The sequence below is a fragment of the Engystomops pustulosus genome, chromosome 7 (genome assembly GCF_040894005.1).
Source record: "Engystomops pustulosus chromosome 7, aEngPut4.maternal, whole genome shotgun sequence".
NCBI classification, from domain to species: domain Eukaryota; kingdom Metazoa; phylum Chordata; class Amphibia; order Anura; family Leptodactylidae; genus Engystomops; species Engystomops pustulosus.
The window spans coordinates 92,520,152-92,539,173 of NC_092417.1; the positions used below are offsets into that span (position 1 = coordinate 92,520,152).

A 19,022-nucleotide genomic window follows, 5' to 3' on the forward strand; every position below is an offset into this window, starting at 1 on the left:
TGCTTGTACTTCTACTGATAAACGTCCCCTACTGACCATGATTACCACCCATAAAACATTCTGTGGGACTAAGATTTTCCTTATAGCTCCCAGAGAGGTCACAGGAAACCCCCCATGTCACATAGGGTAATTTTAATTACATCTACTACAAATATCCACAGTAATAGCTCCATACCTTGTCTTTAAATATGAACACAAGGGCCATATATTCTCAGGGCTGCATCTCCCATGAGGCGGGAAGAAGTCCATACTACCTGAAAAATCAATGTAATTGATAGGCAGAGCATTGCAGCACAGCACGCCTGTCACGATACAATAGATGTGGGTGCTCCCACCGGACAGGCATGCTGTGCTGCAATGGGAAGGGAGCTGCTGGGGAGCGCCTGGGCTGGAGCCAGAAGGTGAGTACAAGATTTTTTTTTGGTTGGGTGTCATGGCTGTGTATACTGGGGGGGGGGGGGGGGCTGTGTATACAGGGGAGGTGGGAGGCTGTGTACCACTGGGGGGAGGCTGCGTACCACTGGGGGGAGGCTGCGTACCACTGGGGGGAGGCTGCGTACCACTGGGGGGAGGCTGCATACTACTGGGGGGAGGCTGCATACTACTGGGGGGAGGCTGCATACTACTGGGGGGAGGCTGCATACTACTGGGGGGAGGCTGGGTACTACTGGGGGGAGGCTGCATACTACTGCGGGGAGGCTGCATACTACTGCGGGGAGGCTGCATACTACTGCGGGGAGGCTGCATACTACTGCGGGGAGGCTGCATACTACTGCGGGGAGGCTGCATACTACTGCGGGGAGGCTGCATACTACTGCGGGGAGGCTGCATACTACTGCGGGGAGGCTGCATACTACTGCGGGGAGGCTGCGTACTACTGCGGGGAGGCTGCGTACTACTGCGGGGAGGCTGCGTACTACTGCGGGGAGGCTGCGTCCTACTGCGGGGAGGCTGCGTACTACTTCGGGGAGGCTGCGTACTACTTCGGGGAGGCTGCGTACTACTGCGGGGAGGCTGCATACTACTGCGGGGAGGCTGCATACTATTGCGGGGAGGTTAAATTTGGTCTTCTAATAAACTGTATATACTATACTGTGCTGTATATACTATAATTTATTTGGGTGACTATATAGAGGATGTTTTATGTGGGAAATAATGTGTTCAGTCATGATGTGAGAATAATATATACAAGGAACATGCTCCATTATACTCTAAGTGACTGTGGTATTTTTAGGGGCACAGTGTGGAGTTAAGTGCATAGAGCTGAAGACGGATGACAGTGAATTCAGCAGAGAAAAAACATAGACGGGAGAAATCGTAAAGAAGTCTTCTTCCTGATGGAGCAGATAATCACGTGTAAGGTCCTAAATACTAGATGCCATTAATGTCTGTGTCAATGACCGACTACTAGTGTGTAAGGTAGCATCAGCGGCCGCAGGGGGTGGGGGGTGGGGAGCAGCAAAAAGGCTAGAATTGGCTCTACATATTCTTACCTGTCATCATGGCTGCCGGCATCAGTAGATAACTCTACTGCAGCTATGGGAATATGTGTTCCAGGACTTTTCCTGAAACTAATCTTTGTACACAGGACAGTTCTACACACACAGCGTTGTATTGTTTGTTATAAACCACAAGCCACAGCTCAGCTGCTGTTCACATAAGTTGTGTCAGAGTCATATTTCTTTTCACAATGCAAATGGCGGCACAATTTATGTTCTCATTAGTGTCAGAATCTGTAGACTGGAGGTGAAAGGTCGGGGCCTAGGGGAAACAGACAGCCTGCAATTCTTGTCTCAAACTTTTAGCCACTGGACTGAGATAAGGACTGCAAACAGCGGGTTTCCAGCTGTCAGAGGGAGAGTCTTGAGCATTAAAGTGGCTCTGCATTAAGTTTTATATTGATACTGTTACACTACACCATGTTCTATTTATTTACTGTTGCCAAGTTCTTGTCTATAATTGTTCTTAGCAATGTCCTGTAGTTAGCTAGTACTTTATAATACGGAACACATCTGCATTCTCTTTTTAGTGTTAACTCTGTGTAGTGGGTACTGTAGGTTCACATCATTTTTTACTATTGTTCACCATTTCAAGAGAATAAAGAGAATTAAGAAAGGCAAATAATGGCCTCTCTTTGGGATAGCCATCAACATCTTCAATCCGTGGGAGTACCACTCTAAAAACTAACTGTACATGAGGCAATTCCTCTATATCCAGAAATTGTTAGAGATGTTGCTTGTGTAGTTGCGGCATTGACCACTACCCTTACAAGTCAGTGTAGAGAGGCTGTTCTCTAGCCTAAAATAATTACGTCAGACATGAGGTCATTTATGAAGTAAGATCTGATGGAGGTGATAAACTTTCTAAGAACAAATTCATAGACTCACTGAACAAATATTATTCTGTATAATTTTGTTGAAAACTATTTTTTATCCACGAAGTGCTTTGCATGATCACAATTAGCAAAAGTTATAGTTCTATTCTACGATTGTATTCCAAAAAATTGTATGTATTGCAAAATATTATGTTGTACCTAAATAATGTGGTTATTATATTGTATTGTATGATGGGGATAAAAAGCCTTATTATTACTGTAAGTTCATCAATTAAACATGCCCCATGTATGTGGGAGTCAGAATTACAGAAAATGAGGGGGTAAGGGTTTAGCTTACTGACTCCGCAGCCCTGCTCATCCTTGCCTCGCCCTCTCTCTGCTCCCGGAAAATGTAACATCCTGTGAAGCTACAGTACAGAGAGGCTCTGGTAACAGCCCCTTATACTAAGCATAGGATTTAAACATAATATTAAAGGCTCCTAATACAGATAGCAAAATTAAAAGCGGTTTATAGTAGCAGCTTAGTGGCATTCAGTCTACACACTGCAAAGGTCGGAAGCTGGGACAGCTAAATTGAAATACAAAATCCACATCAGGAAAATGGATATTTATGGTATGGTTGGGTTTCTTGAAATATGTGTGCTATGGAAATTATGCAGCAAACCTGACTCCGGTGTGCCTAAATCTACCATCAAAATCAAGAATGATAAACCTGGGACACTTACTCATAGATCCAGGCACTGTAGTTTTTTTTGGATTTCTTATCTATGGCCTCATTCTTCTAAAATAAACTTTTAAAATTATGCTAATGAGTCTGTTACACTGTGCAGGTGCACTTCCCACACCAACTGTGTGCTGAAACTTCCTCTGCTGCAGTGAGGTTATTAGGCAGAGAGAGGGAGAAGTGCTGAGGGACTGGGACCAGGAAGAGGGGGGGGGGACTTTAGAGAACCAGTCTGTGAACCTGCAGCAATGGAGAGGCTTTGGTAAGGACCCCAGAGCCCTTCAGGCTCATTAGAATAATATTAAAAGTTGATTTTAGAAGGAGGAGGCCATGGATAAATGAAAAAAAGCGCTCAGTCTGCTCACCGAATGTTGCATGTGGATGTCTCTTCCGTGCTGAAGATCCACTCCTGGACGGGGAGATCCTGCTGTATGCTGTTTTGTAGACCTGGACCCAGCTACAGGAATTTAGACATCAATGCTTGAAAGTTAAAAACTCCATGTTTTTATTGACGGACCTTGGTCACGGATACAAAAACTTTTTCCAGCGTAACAGTTTAAAAAAATATATACATCAGCGACGCGTTTCAAACGCACTACGCGTCTTTCCTCATGGCTGTAGATCATACAGCCATGAGGAAAGACGCGTAGTGCGTTTGAAACGCGTCGCTGATGTATATATTTTTTTAAACTGTTACGCTGGAAAAAGTTTTTGTATCCGTGACCAAGGTCCGTCAATAAAAACATGGAGTTTTTAACTTTCAAGCATTGATGTCTAAATTCCTGTAGCTGGGTCCAGGTCTACAAAACAGCATACAGGAGGCCATGGATACCAAATATAAAAAGATAACTACAGTCACCGTGCCTGGATCCATGAGCAAGTGCCCCTGGTTTATCACGGTTGATTTTGATGGTAGATTTCCTTTAAGTGCCTCAGTGACAATTGATGCCTTTTTGGGACACTATTTGGCTTCATTTGACAAACAGGTTTTCACTTGCAATTTTAGAAGCCCTAACTAGGTTTGGTGTGGAAAGTATCACAGATCGATTCTTTTTACCACTTCTAATTTTGGCTTTTGGAAACTAAATTCACAACCGTTTGCTTGGAAACCCTGCCTTACAAATCCATACAATGCCACCACCTTATATTACTCATTTATCTTCAATATTTTAACATGAAATAATAGCTGTGCCTTGAAATGCCATGACACATTGCTGCAGTGTAAACCACAACAGTTAAGTCACTAGTATTCTATACATCAAGATAAAAATGTCCTGATGTTAACTCTCGCTTGGGGCTTAATTCCCCAGACTTCCTCATACACAAGGTAACGCAAAGAGCGGGGTCATATCAGGTCAGTAAGAGTGCACACATATATTACCTTGACAAGTACATAAAACGAAGGCCTCCCCGACAAGGAGGTTCAGTTATGATATGTGTCAATAAGCTATAGTTCTGGAGTTTGCTCCAGGGAAAGGGGTGCAGTTCTATTACGTACATCATCACAATGGCAATGATTACTTTATTTAGCTGCACACAATGTCACTTGTCTTGTTGATCTCAATCCTAGGCATCTCCCAACAATCAACTTGTTGAAAAAATATTTCCATATGATTTGTGTCTTTTGCAGATTTAAGGGGAAAATTCAGTTAAGTATTGCAGAAGTACTTGCACCCTGGCCTGGTGTCTGGAGACACACAGGAATCGGATCCACACTGGAAACCAGTACAAGGACATTGTTAAAAGAACCCCATTATAGCAAATTAACATCAAGTTATTCTTCAATCTGGATGCATAATATAATCCCACCCAAAGAAGTTTTAAAAAATGGTGGTATGATAATGTATGCTGCTCCATCCTCTATATTGGGACCAATAGTCCTTGCACGTAAAATAAGGCATAATAGTCTAAAGACTACCAAGTGGGTCAGATTGTGGGCCACTTTCAATACGATTGGGTAAATTTGTCCTTAAAAGACATTTCAGAAATGAATGGGGGCAAAGGAGACCACATCTCACATAATGACAGTAAAAAATGATATGGGGCTACTAAGAAAAGATGAACATTTTCCAGTCTTTCACAACTGGGCGTGCTCCACTTGTCAATGCCCAGATCTGTCTGTCAGTGACTAACAAATCTGGAAAACTTGTTGCAAAATTCAACTTAGGAGCAAGAAGAAAAAGATCTGCCAGACAATATTCCTTCACTGGTCCCTCAAGACTGAATAAAACAAATGGCGATGTCAGCTCAATGCACTGTAATGGGAGAATCAAAAATAAAATGAACAACCACAAACTATTCACAACTCAACTAGTAGCTAAAAATCAGCTGATTCTGCAATGAAGGAGAAACTGTACAGAATCCCTGCTTTTCTCTCACAGGGTCTGTGGTATTGATACACAAAGAGAATTTCTAAAAGGCTTGGACCTTGGGGCCAGTTTCATCATCATCTCGGCCACCAAGTGGGAATGGATTTTTCTGGGATTTATAAAACAATAAATAAGCAGTTCTATCTATGGACAATGAGAAAACCAAAAGAGAGTGGAGTGAAGGTCATGAAGATCAGAAACAGGAAAATTGTAAATGTATAGCATATATAGGACATAATTTATCATCATTTTTTAGGATCCAGGACTGGTACATTGTCCTATAAAACTATTGTAAACTGTATGTAAACACACACTCAAATCTAGGGTGTTCCTATATAAAAGAAAAAAGCAGCACAGACTTACAAATGGGACACTGGTACTTTCCCTCTTACCCACCCAAGAAAGTCCAATATAGATTGACATATTGCACATCAATCCAGAAACAGAACAATGTACGGTATATTTCACCTCACACAGACAATGTTCTGGCTGTCCTATTCATTGTCTGCTTGACAAAGGTTGTATAGGACAGCCGAAATGTTGCCTGTATGAAGTGCAACAAATCGCCTATTCAGTGAATCTATAACTGTTCCTGTATATGAGGACATTGCAATGTTCACAAAGCTTTCAATAAACATGTCATAAATCAATGGCAAAGGTAAATACTGGAAAGTAATCAAACCTTCTTTCTATACTTATCAGGCTTGTTTCTTTCCCCCACCCCTTATAAGCAACTGTTTTACTAAATTCTCTGCTACATTAGCCTTGGTCACCGTCCGTTCACTGTCAGTGCCTATGGAAATGTATTGGAGTAGGTGTGGGATAAGAGCAGACACACATGTTACCGCATCATACAGCAAATGTTCTATTTATACCAAGGGTTCTTATATTATAGTATGCTTTATATCTGCATGTATGCTTTATATACTGCTTTATATCTTTATGTAATGCCTTCCATTCCACATACGATTGAGAAAGGGGTAGTGCTAAAACAGACAAGTGTAGTCCATGAATCATGATTACAAAAAAAAAACCCTGCCTGACAATTGGTCCAACCTTTGTAAAAATTGATGATTACAATTCGGCACTGATGTTTTGTGGGGAAGCTGGGACTCCATGCATCATCCCCTTCCCAGTAGTGTGAATAGGTGGTACGTTAAAACAGGACAATGCATGGCCGGGTATTAACACACCAACCACGCTTGTCTGTTTTAGCCATTAGGGAGGAAATATCTGTAACACCTTGTCTTTACCCATTGGCTCATGTTCCAGGCACTGTGTGCCATCCCTGTGTTCACACAAAAGCTTATTCTAAAAAGTGTACATTATTTCCTAAGGGTAGGTAAACCCTATCAATTACCTTATATACTCGAGTATAAGCCTAGTTTTTCAGCACAAAAAAATGTGCTGAAAACCCAAACTCGGCTTATACTCGAGTAAAAAATATATAGGTTTTAACAGGTTTTTGTGGTAAAATTAGGGGCCTCGGCTTATACTTGGGTCGGCTTATACTCGAGTATATACGGTAGTTGGGGTTCATTCTCTGGGATCCCCCCTTCTTAGAACATGTATTAGATGGTCCAGAAGTTTCATTAAGCCAATTGGCACAGCCCCTCTTTTGTGCAGGGAGAAGTTCACTGCTACAAGGTTGGTTGCTTCAAAAACGTATGTTTTCATTTAGATTGTAAAGGGAAAACATGGCTATTACTGCCAGAAATGCTGGTATGATAGTCCAGTTCTAGCCATGTGCATAATGATACTGCAATCGTATACACAAACCTATGGAATGATGGGGTCATATTTGCAACTGTGTCTTTCTACATTGATGCTTTAAGGAAACTTGGTGTAGCTGAAAAACCAACACACATCTTAAATGGTTGTTATAGACATTGTCAACATTATTTCTGTGCAGGAGGTTTTCTGTATTATTGTACAATTAGAAATTGAGAGAAATTTCAGGAGGTGGATGATTAAGAAAAGGGCGGTAAGGAAAAATGTACCCTTCAATGATGATGAATAACTGGTTTAGAAATCAGAAGACTCCATTATTATTATTTTGTATTTTACATATTTTGGATGGGCAATGCTGATAATTGAATTTTCCATATAGCTATTCTTTTCTTATGCAAGATGTTAGAAAACAACAGAATCTGTTTTAACAGAAAATACTCCCCTATGATCTACTTCAAATTAAACATTGGAATTGCATTTTATTTTGGACTTACCAATAATATATTAATATTTTTGGGATATATAAAACGTACCTTATATACTCGAGTATAAGCCTAGTTTTTCAGCACAAAATTTGTGCTCAAAAACCCTAACTCGGCTTATACTCGAGTCAACTAAAAAAAATAAAGACAAAACTGGGGCTGGGCAGGCTGTATGCTACAGGGGTTGGGCAGGCTGTATGCTACAGGGGCTGGCAGACTATATATTGGGAGGCTGTAACCAATGCATTTGCCACCCTCGGCTTATACTCGAGTCAATAAGTTTTCCCAGTTTTTTGTGTTGAAATTAGGGGTCTCGGCTTATACTCGGGTCGGCTTATACTCGAGTATATACGGTACCTTACTATAAGACACTACAAGACACACCCCATATTTAGTCATCTCAGAAAAGGAAAAATATATCTGACACAAATTAAAAATTCCCTTTTGGTCTCACACATGCACAACTCGAATACACCAATTCCCTCACACACAGCTCTATAACATCCATACACTTACACAGAGCTCTGCTACATCCATTCACTCACACACCTCTTGCTACATTCACTCAGGTCTGCAACATACTTTCACTGCCACATAAACACACACACTAAATCTCTGCTTCATACCCAGTGCCAGCAGTAACTTCTTGTCTGGCCTCATTCCCTGGCAGCATGAAAGGGTTAAAGGACCTTGCCCGTCATCAGTCATATGCTCTTGACATCACTCTAGGTCCTGCAGTAATACTCGATTTGGGAGACGAGGCTCTACTTTCTGAGTGATTGGGTGAAATGCTTTGTTAGGGCTACACAATGGGACTTATTTACTAAGGGTCCCGCGGCCGCATTTCCGTTGAGTTTTCTGACGTTTTTGGGGATCGTGCCGGTGGGACAGGCATTTAGAAGGGGATTGTGTCACACGTGATTGGATTTGGGCATCAGCTTTCATACGACAGAAATCGGACGATCCGACTGATTTGGACTGAGCGCAGGATTTAACATTTAAATTGTGTCGCAATACATATACTTACATACACCGGGAAGTAGAAGGTGAACTCCAGCGGAACTGAGTGGGGAAGCGTCACATGCAGGAAATTGGGTGCACAATCTTAGTGAATCGTGCTGGAGTCCAATAATTGTCAGACAACGCACAGCGGGGGCTGCTACCGGATCGGGTAAGTAAATGTGCCCCATTATCTCCATGACAGCAGTCAGTAGGGTCTGGCAGATCCTCCTGAGTTTTGGACTATCAGCGGCTTGTCAGTCTTGTTCAAAAGTGATAAATAGATATAGATGGGCAGATCCAAACTTGCTGTTCGGGTGCGCCCTGCGCGACCCAGACATATTGCCGGATTGGCCAGCAAGTTAACATCCCTAGCAACTAGCCATGGCTATGATTGACCAGGAGTGTCCTCTTGGGCAATCATAGCCATGACTAGTAGTTAGGGGCGTTAATTTGAAGGATTGGCTGTCCAGCAGGCAATATGTTCAAGTCGCGAGGCATGTATCCGAACCTCGAACAGGAGTTTTTGATACCCTTATCCCTAGTCTTAAAGTCTGAAAAATATGGTACATTTTTTATGACAATACGGCACCACTAATTACAGATTAATGAACTTTTATTGTATTTTTATATAAGTTTAGGTTCTCTATAGGTTTAGGAGTCTCTATTGCACATTACATTTCATGTAAAAATAGCAATATTATTACCATTAGAATAGGGAACACCCTAGCTGAACCCAAGTATTATTGAATTTGATGTTGAAGCCCACAGAGTTTAGACTCTTGTTATTGGGCTAAACTTGAATGTCTTGTACACAAAAAAATTTTGTCTACTCAATCAGAAATAATGACATCAATAGGATGGACAGTTAAAAAGATAGGGTTTTTATCCCTGTGCCCTTGATTTCAATGAAAAAAAGTCTTTTCAGCCATAGCCTATGTTCTTACCACATTATAAAAGAAATGATCACACACAATAAAACACAACATTTCATTGTCTGCAGTGTTAGTGCCACAAAAATACAAGAATGAAGACACTTCACCTGTTGTTTTCCTGGCTGAACTTGTTTTGCCATATAACGACTGCACACTTTTATACACAGGGGCCATTCATCAACCACTAATCAAAAGAAACTGGTGACAGCCACATCCTTACTCCCAGCCTTAAGTGAGCAGCGAGGACTCTATCAGAAGTTACATATATGTTGTCTTCATCAGCCAGACGGTGGCCTGTTTCCTGTAAAAGTCTGCCCGCCCTGGCGAGCCTGATGACAGGGCCGAAAAATTTATAGCAATGGTAACCTGCTCAAGCCTACATTTCCAGCATTTTGTATTTAGAATGGGATGACATGTAAACAGCCAGAAGGAATCCTACTGCCGATCGGAAGTCACTTGCAAAGAAAAGACAGAAAGAAGGACATGTGGTTTTTAAGCAGGATGCCAAGGGAGAAATTGGTCAGAATTTGGAGAGACCATATTAGGGCTTATGCTCTGTGTATTGATAGGTAATGCTGTCACAGTCGCAGATATATTGATTCTGTTGAAGGCAATGGCAATTATATGGCTTGTCATTGTACAGTTATTCTAACAGTAGCATCACAACGGCTGTAGATCTAATGTAGTTGACATTGATGTCATAATATAAGTTGAAAAAATATATAACGTGATTTCCATATTCCCCTAAAGACGAGCCGATACTGCATTGGTTCCCTCTCCCATCCATACAGCCCATGACGGTCTGTATTGTGGCATATCCCCATTTATTTCTTAAGTATGCTATCCTGCACGGTATTTAATAAACCATACTGTTTGGTTCTTGACTAACCTGGTTTTACAGCATTCATGACAGCACGGGATGACTTCAGCACAGCCTCATAAATTGCTCTCTGGTCTGCAGTGAACTTCCCATTAGCAGGAAAGGAGCAGGTAATATCAGAGCCATAGCAGTAATATTCTCCTCCCATATCAAAGAGGCTGAAAAAGAAGAATAGAAACAAATTACCCAGCAAATACTTACATACTCAATGGGGAAGATGCATCAATGTGTCATAGGTTAGACCAGAGCGGAGTAAGACTAGACCAGCCTTCTGCTGCCCCAGATTTATCAGTTTGTCTGATGCTGGATGATCAAGCGCAGTATATTTTGTCTAGTCTAAATTTTTCGGTGCACAGACTTATCCAAGACCACGTAGTTTCTTCATTGGGAAAAATGTGTCTATGGTCTAAGACCCTTAATAAATGTGGTGCAGGGAAACTTTATACATCTCCCCTAATGTCTGGTAACTACTGAACATCTGATTTCAAATATTTTCTGTAAAGTTTTCCCAAATCAGAAAATAATAGATTTCACAATACTGGCAGGAACTCAAAGCTATAGTAATATAACATCAGTTGGCTTACTGGGAACTGGGCATCAATAGAAAAAAAACAGTTAAAATAATAGCAATGTTTTAAAGGTGTATTATAAAGGTTAGGATTTTTCCCGTGTGAATTTTAGGCCTGCTGCAGACAAATGTGTGCAGCGTGTAGATATGGACCCATAAGTTGGAATCCTGTACAAAGTGTAGTCTGTGGGACTGGACCAACATACAGGTCCTTTACCACAGACTGCACGTGTTTGTGGAAGTTAAATCCTCCAAAAACTTGATGAATTCAAACAAACTGCTGAATGGGGAAAGGTAAGTGGAAATTTCATGAGCATAGTTACATTCAATATACTGTAGAATAGATTACTATAAGTTTTAAAATTACAAATTCCTGAAATCCCTACATTTGTAAGCGACACTCAACAGATATAAATTCTGCAAATATAGCTTGTCAAGGTCCATACATTTTTATTAAGCTGCAAAATAGTCTGTAGAATATTTATGCTCTACTACCTCACTGGGACACATTTTGCCTTAAGTTGTGGAGGTATACCAGTTCCATATAGCCACCTGTGGCACACTTGCCCAAAAATGTTGCAGCTGGCACAAATGCTCGATTTTTCTAAACAGGCAGGTCGGGTGTGTGGCTCAGACTCAAACCCTATACTCATCAGATTTGTTTGTTTGTCAGTTGTTAAAAGTTCTGGTGATCGTGAACTGTGTAAAAATGACAGTCTTACCGATGCTCCTATATAGGTCCAAACATTCCCACTAGGTCTCCCCAGTCTCCAGTAAACTAAAAAAAAATTGTAAACCGATTCCTCTGAGGAGCCTTGCTGCCTAGCGACTCTTATCCGTAGAAAATCACAGGGGTTTAAAGTCTACCTGACTTTAAAGGGTACTATGTGTCGACGGATCTTTGATTGGTTTCATGCTGGCCACGGGAAAACTGTGGGTGAAATTGGAGAGTCCTCTTTCCCCTGTACCATTGACCCCCCCCCCCTTGGGTGCTTGCGTTCATAACCAATGACCACCAGTTGACTAGATTACCCCATGTGGCATCCCAGGCCATAAAAACACTGAGACGCATTAAGGACTCCACATGGTTGTTTACCATAGTTGGTCTTACGATCTCCATCATGGACAATCCGGATTTCCCTCTGGGATACCACCGTGATTTTCTAGCTCTTGTGTGTAAGGACCCCACACTGACTATTGCACACCTCATTAGGGGCTATGGTAGTGCACCTCTGGACGATGTGGCACCAGGTGAGTTTTGTTCTGCAAAACCTGATATGAATACACCCAAGTGCAGCATTTCTACAGTGTTAATACATGCAAATTAAATCTTCACAGATCTCTGTATCTGTTTGAACACCTGTGTGCCGCTAATTGTACTACACCCCATACGATTTCAGGGAGTTATGATCTCTCACTGAATAGTTTGGCCAATACAGAGGAACCTTATGCTAAACCATGGAATTTGGAATGTGGGAGATCATTCTCAGAGAAGGAGTGGTCTAAATGCTTTGAACCTTGCCATAGACTTTTAATTTATGGTGAAGCACAAGAGAATAACTATAAAGTTCCCTCAGGTTGGTTCTGGACTCCGGCCAAGCATCATAGGATTTACCCCTAATGCCCTAGTGAGCGCTGGAGATGTACGCAATCAGCCGGTACAATGCCTCTAAATGGTGTGAGTGCCCTCTACTGTAGAACCTTTTTGGTACTAGGTATTAGACTTATTCTCCACCCTAACAGGCCTTAGATTTAACAACGATCCCGCCATTCTCTTACTCAACATGCTCCCACCTACGATAAATAAAGCTAAACGTTCTCTAGTGGGGTTCCTGCTGGTAGCAGCAAGATCCTTGATACCGAGGTTATGGAAGTCCACTAGGGTACCCTCAAGCTCGGACCGGTTTGCTGAACTCATGCTACACATAATGGAGTAGCTGACAGCAGACTCTCATCAAACCACTGAACTTCACATTAAGACCTGGGGCCCCTGGCTTGACTAAAAAAATTCCCCGGCATAAACCTTCATTGCGTAATCTTACCAATCTGCACATCGAACCCTGGAGGATCCTCTTGAACTTAGAAAAGTCTACCAGCTTCTCCCTCCCTAAAAACCCCGCGAGTTATCACTTTTCTGTCTTTTGTTTTGTTTTCGATCTCTCAATTTTTAGATTAATTTTTTCTTAATATGCTATGATTCATATGCTCTGTGTTATATTCTCAAACGTTACTCTTTATGTTAGCAAAGTTTAATTTCACATCAATGTATGCTCTATTGTCATTCATTAAGCAGACTTATCACTCAGCAGAAAAATTGACAATTACAAGTTTCATTTTGTGCTTTTACATGTTATGTTCATGTTTCTCTGCACCTGCGAGCGCTAAGGGTTGTTGTTTGCTTTTCTGTAAGCTCTCAATCTGTTTGTACTTTAACTTTCTATAATTCTTGTTCAATAAACTGAAAATAAAAGTTCTGGTGTTTGGCCCAGGCTCTCTGGTTGAGAATGAACCAGATGGAAGGCATTTTTGTCTAAACTATCTTGTTTTTTTCAGTCCATTGGCTGGCCCCCTCTTTCGTTATAGAGGCCAGGTCTCTTACCAAGAGCTGTAATACCCAAAAGTAGCCTTTGAGCATCTATTAATAGGGCAATGTGGGAAGCACTTTCACACCTTCAGGCTTCACCTATAATTTTTTTTTAAATATCAGACTGAGACATTACTGCATTACTCGTGGACAACTATAATTCTGAAATTTACCATATATACTCAAGTATAAGCTGACCCGAGTATAAGCCGAGACCCCAAATTTTACCACCAAAAACTGGGAAAACCTATTGACTCGAGTACAGGCAGAGGGTGGGAAATGCATTGGTCACAGCCCCAGTATAAAGCCAGCCAGCCCCAGTAGTATATAGCCAGCCAGCCCCCAGTAAAATATAGCCAGACAGCCTCTAGTAGTATACAGCCAGCCTGCCCCATGTAGTATACATCCAGCCAGCCAGCCCCCTCTAGTATACAGCCAGCCCGGCCCCCTCTAGTATACAGCCAGCCCGGCCCCCTCTAGTATACAGCCAGCCCGGCCCCCTCTAGTATACAGCCAGCCCGGCCCCCTCTAGTATACAGCCAGCCCGGCCCCCTCTAGTATACAGCCATCCCGGCCCCCTCTAGTATACAGCCATCCCGGCCCCCTCTAGTATACAGCCATCCCGGCCCCCTCTAGTATACAGCCATCCCGGCCCCCTCTAATATACAGCCATCCCGGCCCCCTCTAGTATACAGCCATCCCGGCCCCCTCTAGTATACAACCAGCCCGGACTGACCCCAGTAACATACAGCCAGTCCAGCCTGCCCCCAGTAGTATGCAGCCAGTCCAGCCTGCCCCCAGTAGTATGCAGCCAGCCCAGCCTGCCCCCAGTGGTATGCAGCCTGCCCCCAGTGGTATACAGCCTGCCCCCAGTGGTATACAGCCTGCCCCCAGTGGTATACAGCCTGCCTGCCCCCAAGTAGTATGCAGCCAGCCCAGCCTGCCCCCAGTGGTATACAGCCTGCTCAGACTGCCCCCTGTAGTATTCAGCCAGGCCAGCCTGCCCCCTGTAGTATTCAGCCAGGCCAGCCTGCCCCCTGTAGTATACAGCCAGGCCAGCCTGCCCCCTGTAGTATACAGCCAGGCCAGCCTGCCCCCTGTAGTATACAGCCAGGCCAGCCTGCCCCCAATAGAATATAGCCAGCCAGCCTGCCCCCAATAGTATACAGCCAGCCCACCCTTATAATAACAATATAAACTTATATACTGCCCCTCTGGTTGCCCCGATGTTCGGCTTGGCTCCTCTTCTTTAAAAGCCTGCAGGGCGCGGCCATGGTTTCTTTTGGTGGCAGGCGCATACTATGACACGGCCACTGCTGACGTCATAGTACGTGCCTGCTGGTAGGAGCTAACATGGCCGCACCCTGCAGGTTTTTAAAGAAGACGGGAGATTGAAGAGGAGCCGCGAGGAAGAAAGAAGCAGACCCGATCGGATATCGGGGGAGCCGCACAGAACATCGGGCCGCCGGAGGGTGAGTGTATAATTTTATTTTTTTTAATGACTCATGTATAAGCCGAGGTGAGGTTTTTCAGCACATTTTTTGTGCTGAAAAAGTTGGCTTATACACGAGTATATACGGTAGTTTGTTTTGTTGTTTCTTTTCTGGGCAACTTCTTTTCAGTTTGGTAGCCCTCTTAAAATGGCATGTTTTTTTGTTATTGTCTGTATAGCTTTAGCATCTCAGATGACAGGCTTTATGGATGATGGACCACTTGAACGGAATCCCATAGGCCTTCAATAGGGAGGACACAAACTCTTATTATAATCAGTTACTGATGATGATTAGAGAGTCTCTTGATATAGATATAATGATGGAAATCAGAAGTGCGGCCTTTTGGCTGTACAGTTATGGATGATTCTACTTTATAGGAGTATACAGTGAGAAAGGGTTGTGATACTTTTTTCCTATACCACCAAAGATGGTACAGTCTCTAGATGCCTATGTGAAGTTGTGCGAAGACATCATTAAAATAAAAGTAGAAATCAGAGAGAAAACTAATGGCAAGATGGTGCTAAAGTGGACAGGAAATTGAATCAGAAAAAAACTGAGTAGTGTGTAGTGTACATAAAAGTGCAACAGGTGAGGGGTGCATGGATGAAAATAATATTTTGCCTGTAGTGCATCTTTAACTTGTTACCTCTAAACTAAATGTGCCATATATCCATCTCTGTGAGAGGCACTTTCTTCTGAAAAGCTTCTAGAACAATCCATGCCAAAATGGAGTGTCAGCGCACAATGACAGGCGATTTTATAATGTCAGCAAAATGAAATCGCTCAATTTCTCAAGTGACATTTCTGATTACAATATGAAAAAGGAAACTTTGCCTTCTGAAATCATTGTCAGTGGCCTAGTTTATGCTGTGAATCATGTTGTGGGCATTTTATTCTGGTGGGATGTGGAGAAGCACGGATTTACCTTCTAAGAATATCCTTCAGTCGGACTATGAGACAACCTGTCACCAACACACAATCACATAAAAGGAGCGGATGAGAAGAGAGAATCGACATTTTATATTATGACATCTTTGCATATACCCCAAGTGCTGGCAGTAGAGTACTTACTGTACAACCATCTTATTCCTATGAAATAATCTGTTAAATTTTATCACATATCTCTTCTTTTCCTGAAAATGTTTTTCATGCCACCAAATTATTCAGGTTATAAAGGGTCAAATCATCGGGGGAAACAGAATTTGGAATTCCAGTGATTTTTAGAACAGAAATCCAGTAGATGCTGATACTACTTTTTAATTGAATGCAATTGCTTCTTTATTGGATCTACAACAGACTGCACATAGACAGATATCAGATTTTTTTTTTCTAATATCTTAACTATTCCATCCCCAGAATGTGTATCTATGGAAGTTATGGAATGTACCAAATATGAGCCCTCATACAAGCGTGGCCATATCTTATCTGTGTCCCCACCCTATCTGTATTGACAATCATCATATGACTACTTTTTGAGAGGAGCTTGTGTTGGTTCAGCACAGCAATAAAGACCCAGCTCCGATGCTTAAATATTTGAGGCCTGTGTGTGCACACGATATTCCAGCTCTCAAATCGCAATTAAATGATAACTGGATTATATTCAGCACAAAACACTTGATGATAAGCCGATGTGCCAGGAGTTAGAGGCAAAATGAATTAGATGTAATTGAGAAATCATTCATTGACAGTTAATGAATGGAATAGCTGCTGATGGAGGCGGCTGTTTAATGCCATGAGAACGCACTGCACTCACTGCTCTTCTATTACTGAAATCTGCAAATAAAACGCTGAATGAAATTTGTAGCTGCAGACACTTTATCAGCTGCACATTCTCCACTAAAAAGTTTACCTAATATTGGGAGACACATTGCCATTGGAAGACGACAACCACATCCACAATGTTCTGTACATTTACCTATTCTAGTGTTGTGCTACATAATAGGGGGTGATATCATTTAAAAAGGGGGTTCTTCTGTGCACAATATTAACTAAAAGGGGGAGTCACAACATGTTAGTTTATATATGTCTCTGCATTTGTTGGGGGGGTTAGTTGTGAAGTGTATATATAATTTAGAAGCATAGTGTGGGACCATCCAAAGGACATTGTACTGTAAGTGATTAAACAAAACAAATAAAAAAACTACCATTACATGGTGTGTATGGAAGAAACGATCCTTCTTTTTATTTTTTTCATATTATTTTCCCTACAATGGAACACTATGGCCCACATTAAGTAATCTGTGGCAGTATTCTGGCGTAGATTGCACATAAATACATAAGTGCTTGCACATGTATTTATAAAGTATTTTTAAAGTGTTTCCACCAAAATTGTGTCGTGGCTGAACTATGCACACTGCAACACAATACTGTGCACATAAATGGGCATTACAGCGCGCATTCACACCGGCCACCACATTTATGTTGTGATGCACGCCCATTAAACTGACTAAGCACCCAGCCTCTTCATAAATTGGGTGCACTCTGCATGACTATTTATAAATCTGGGCCTGAGTGCGTAGATTTGTGGCTGCCTACTCTAATGATTTGTCAGTGTTACGGTGGGTCCTGTGGGTTACGAATAAATACATAAATTACGGGAGTACCGTAAATTAAATTATATACAGTACTCCATATAAGGCTATGCAGTCTAATATAAATCCAGACCCTATATACAGATCCCCAATACACAGTAAGTAGAGCTACACCACCCCCAGAAGCACACAGCCTCCCCCAGTATACCTGGCAACCCTCATACTAATACATAGTATTTGCAGACATGACACTTAAAAAAATAATAAGCATTGTACTTGTCCTTCTCTGTGTATAGACAGAGCTCGTGTGCATGGTGACGTCACGTAGGCCTGTGCCCTTCTCTCCCTATCATTCACATCAGCACTTTAAAGGCACCGATGTAATTGATTTTTCAGGTAGTAAGGACTTTCTAGCGTTTGGCAAGTCTGTATGTAGGATTCTAACTAGCAGACAGAGCCACTTAATGGAACATGTGGCAGGGAAATTGTAGTTCTACCACAGCACAATTGATGAATGCATCACCTCATATACTAATGAACTTTCTTGAGGATTGGTCATCAGTATGAAAAATGCATATTTAATAAATTATAGAGATGTGATCACAAAAATCCGGAGCCACTGGCAGGATGAACAAACTGTATATATATAACATTTCACTTGCGTGACACAATATTGCTTAATTAGCGTTAGGTTTTAATATTTTCATTGGTATTAAATTCACTGCACAAATAAAACTGAAAAAAGGATATAAGTGTTGTTTACATTACAACAAAGCTTTACACATAAAATGTTGGACTTTCTAGTAAGCCTGTAGTGGTCATGAAATGTTGCTGGTATCATACCAGTAGTTTTTAAAATACTTTTATACATTGTTATGTTTATTGAAGATAAATGCTCAGTAATGATGTATGTATTTTAATCGTTCGATCTTTATAGGAAAGATGCAAGAACTTCAGGCTTTTCATTTTGATAAAAGAATTAGACACAACAAGAAGGAACAGCACCCCCTGCTGATGGATATCTGCATAACTTGTAATTGGAAATTGTATCATAAATAGAATGGTGACAATACACCGTCATCCTATGACTGAATAAATTGCCTACAATATAAGTAGATCAATCACAGCAATAATAATAAATGAAAGTTTCCTACTGACAATAAAATCCTTCATTAATCATGTCCTAGATAAGAGAGAAAGGTGTGTCACCTGAGTCACAGGCTGCAGTGTTGTAGTGTGACACCATGGAACATGGGAAGCATCCATGACGTAACCCAAGAGGTCAGTGGGATCTGGGCGGTGAGCGGTGATTCAGCGTCATGCAATGTACAGACATTTGTGTCACATGAGAGTTTGCCAGTTATTGATTAACTACATCAGATATATAGGAT

The 19,022-nt window shown here is 41.7% G+C and overlaps 1 protein-coding gene across 1 annotated transcript in view; it reads right to left on the bottom strand.

The window, feature by feature from the left end:
- PEPD (peptidase D) overlaps positions 1–19,022 on the bottom strand; it is a 185,381-nt gene that overhangs the window by 17,807 nt on the left and 148,552 nt on the right. The window contains exon 12 of the mRNA XM_072117244.1: positions 10,465–10,613. Within this exon, the coding sequence (XP_071973345.1) occupies positions 10,465–10,613 (149 nt within the window). The remainder of the gene's footprint in view (positions 1–10,464; positions 10,614–19,022) is intronic.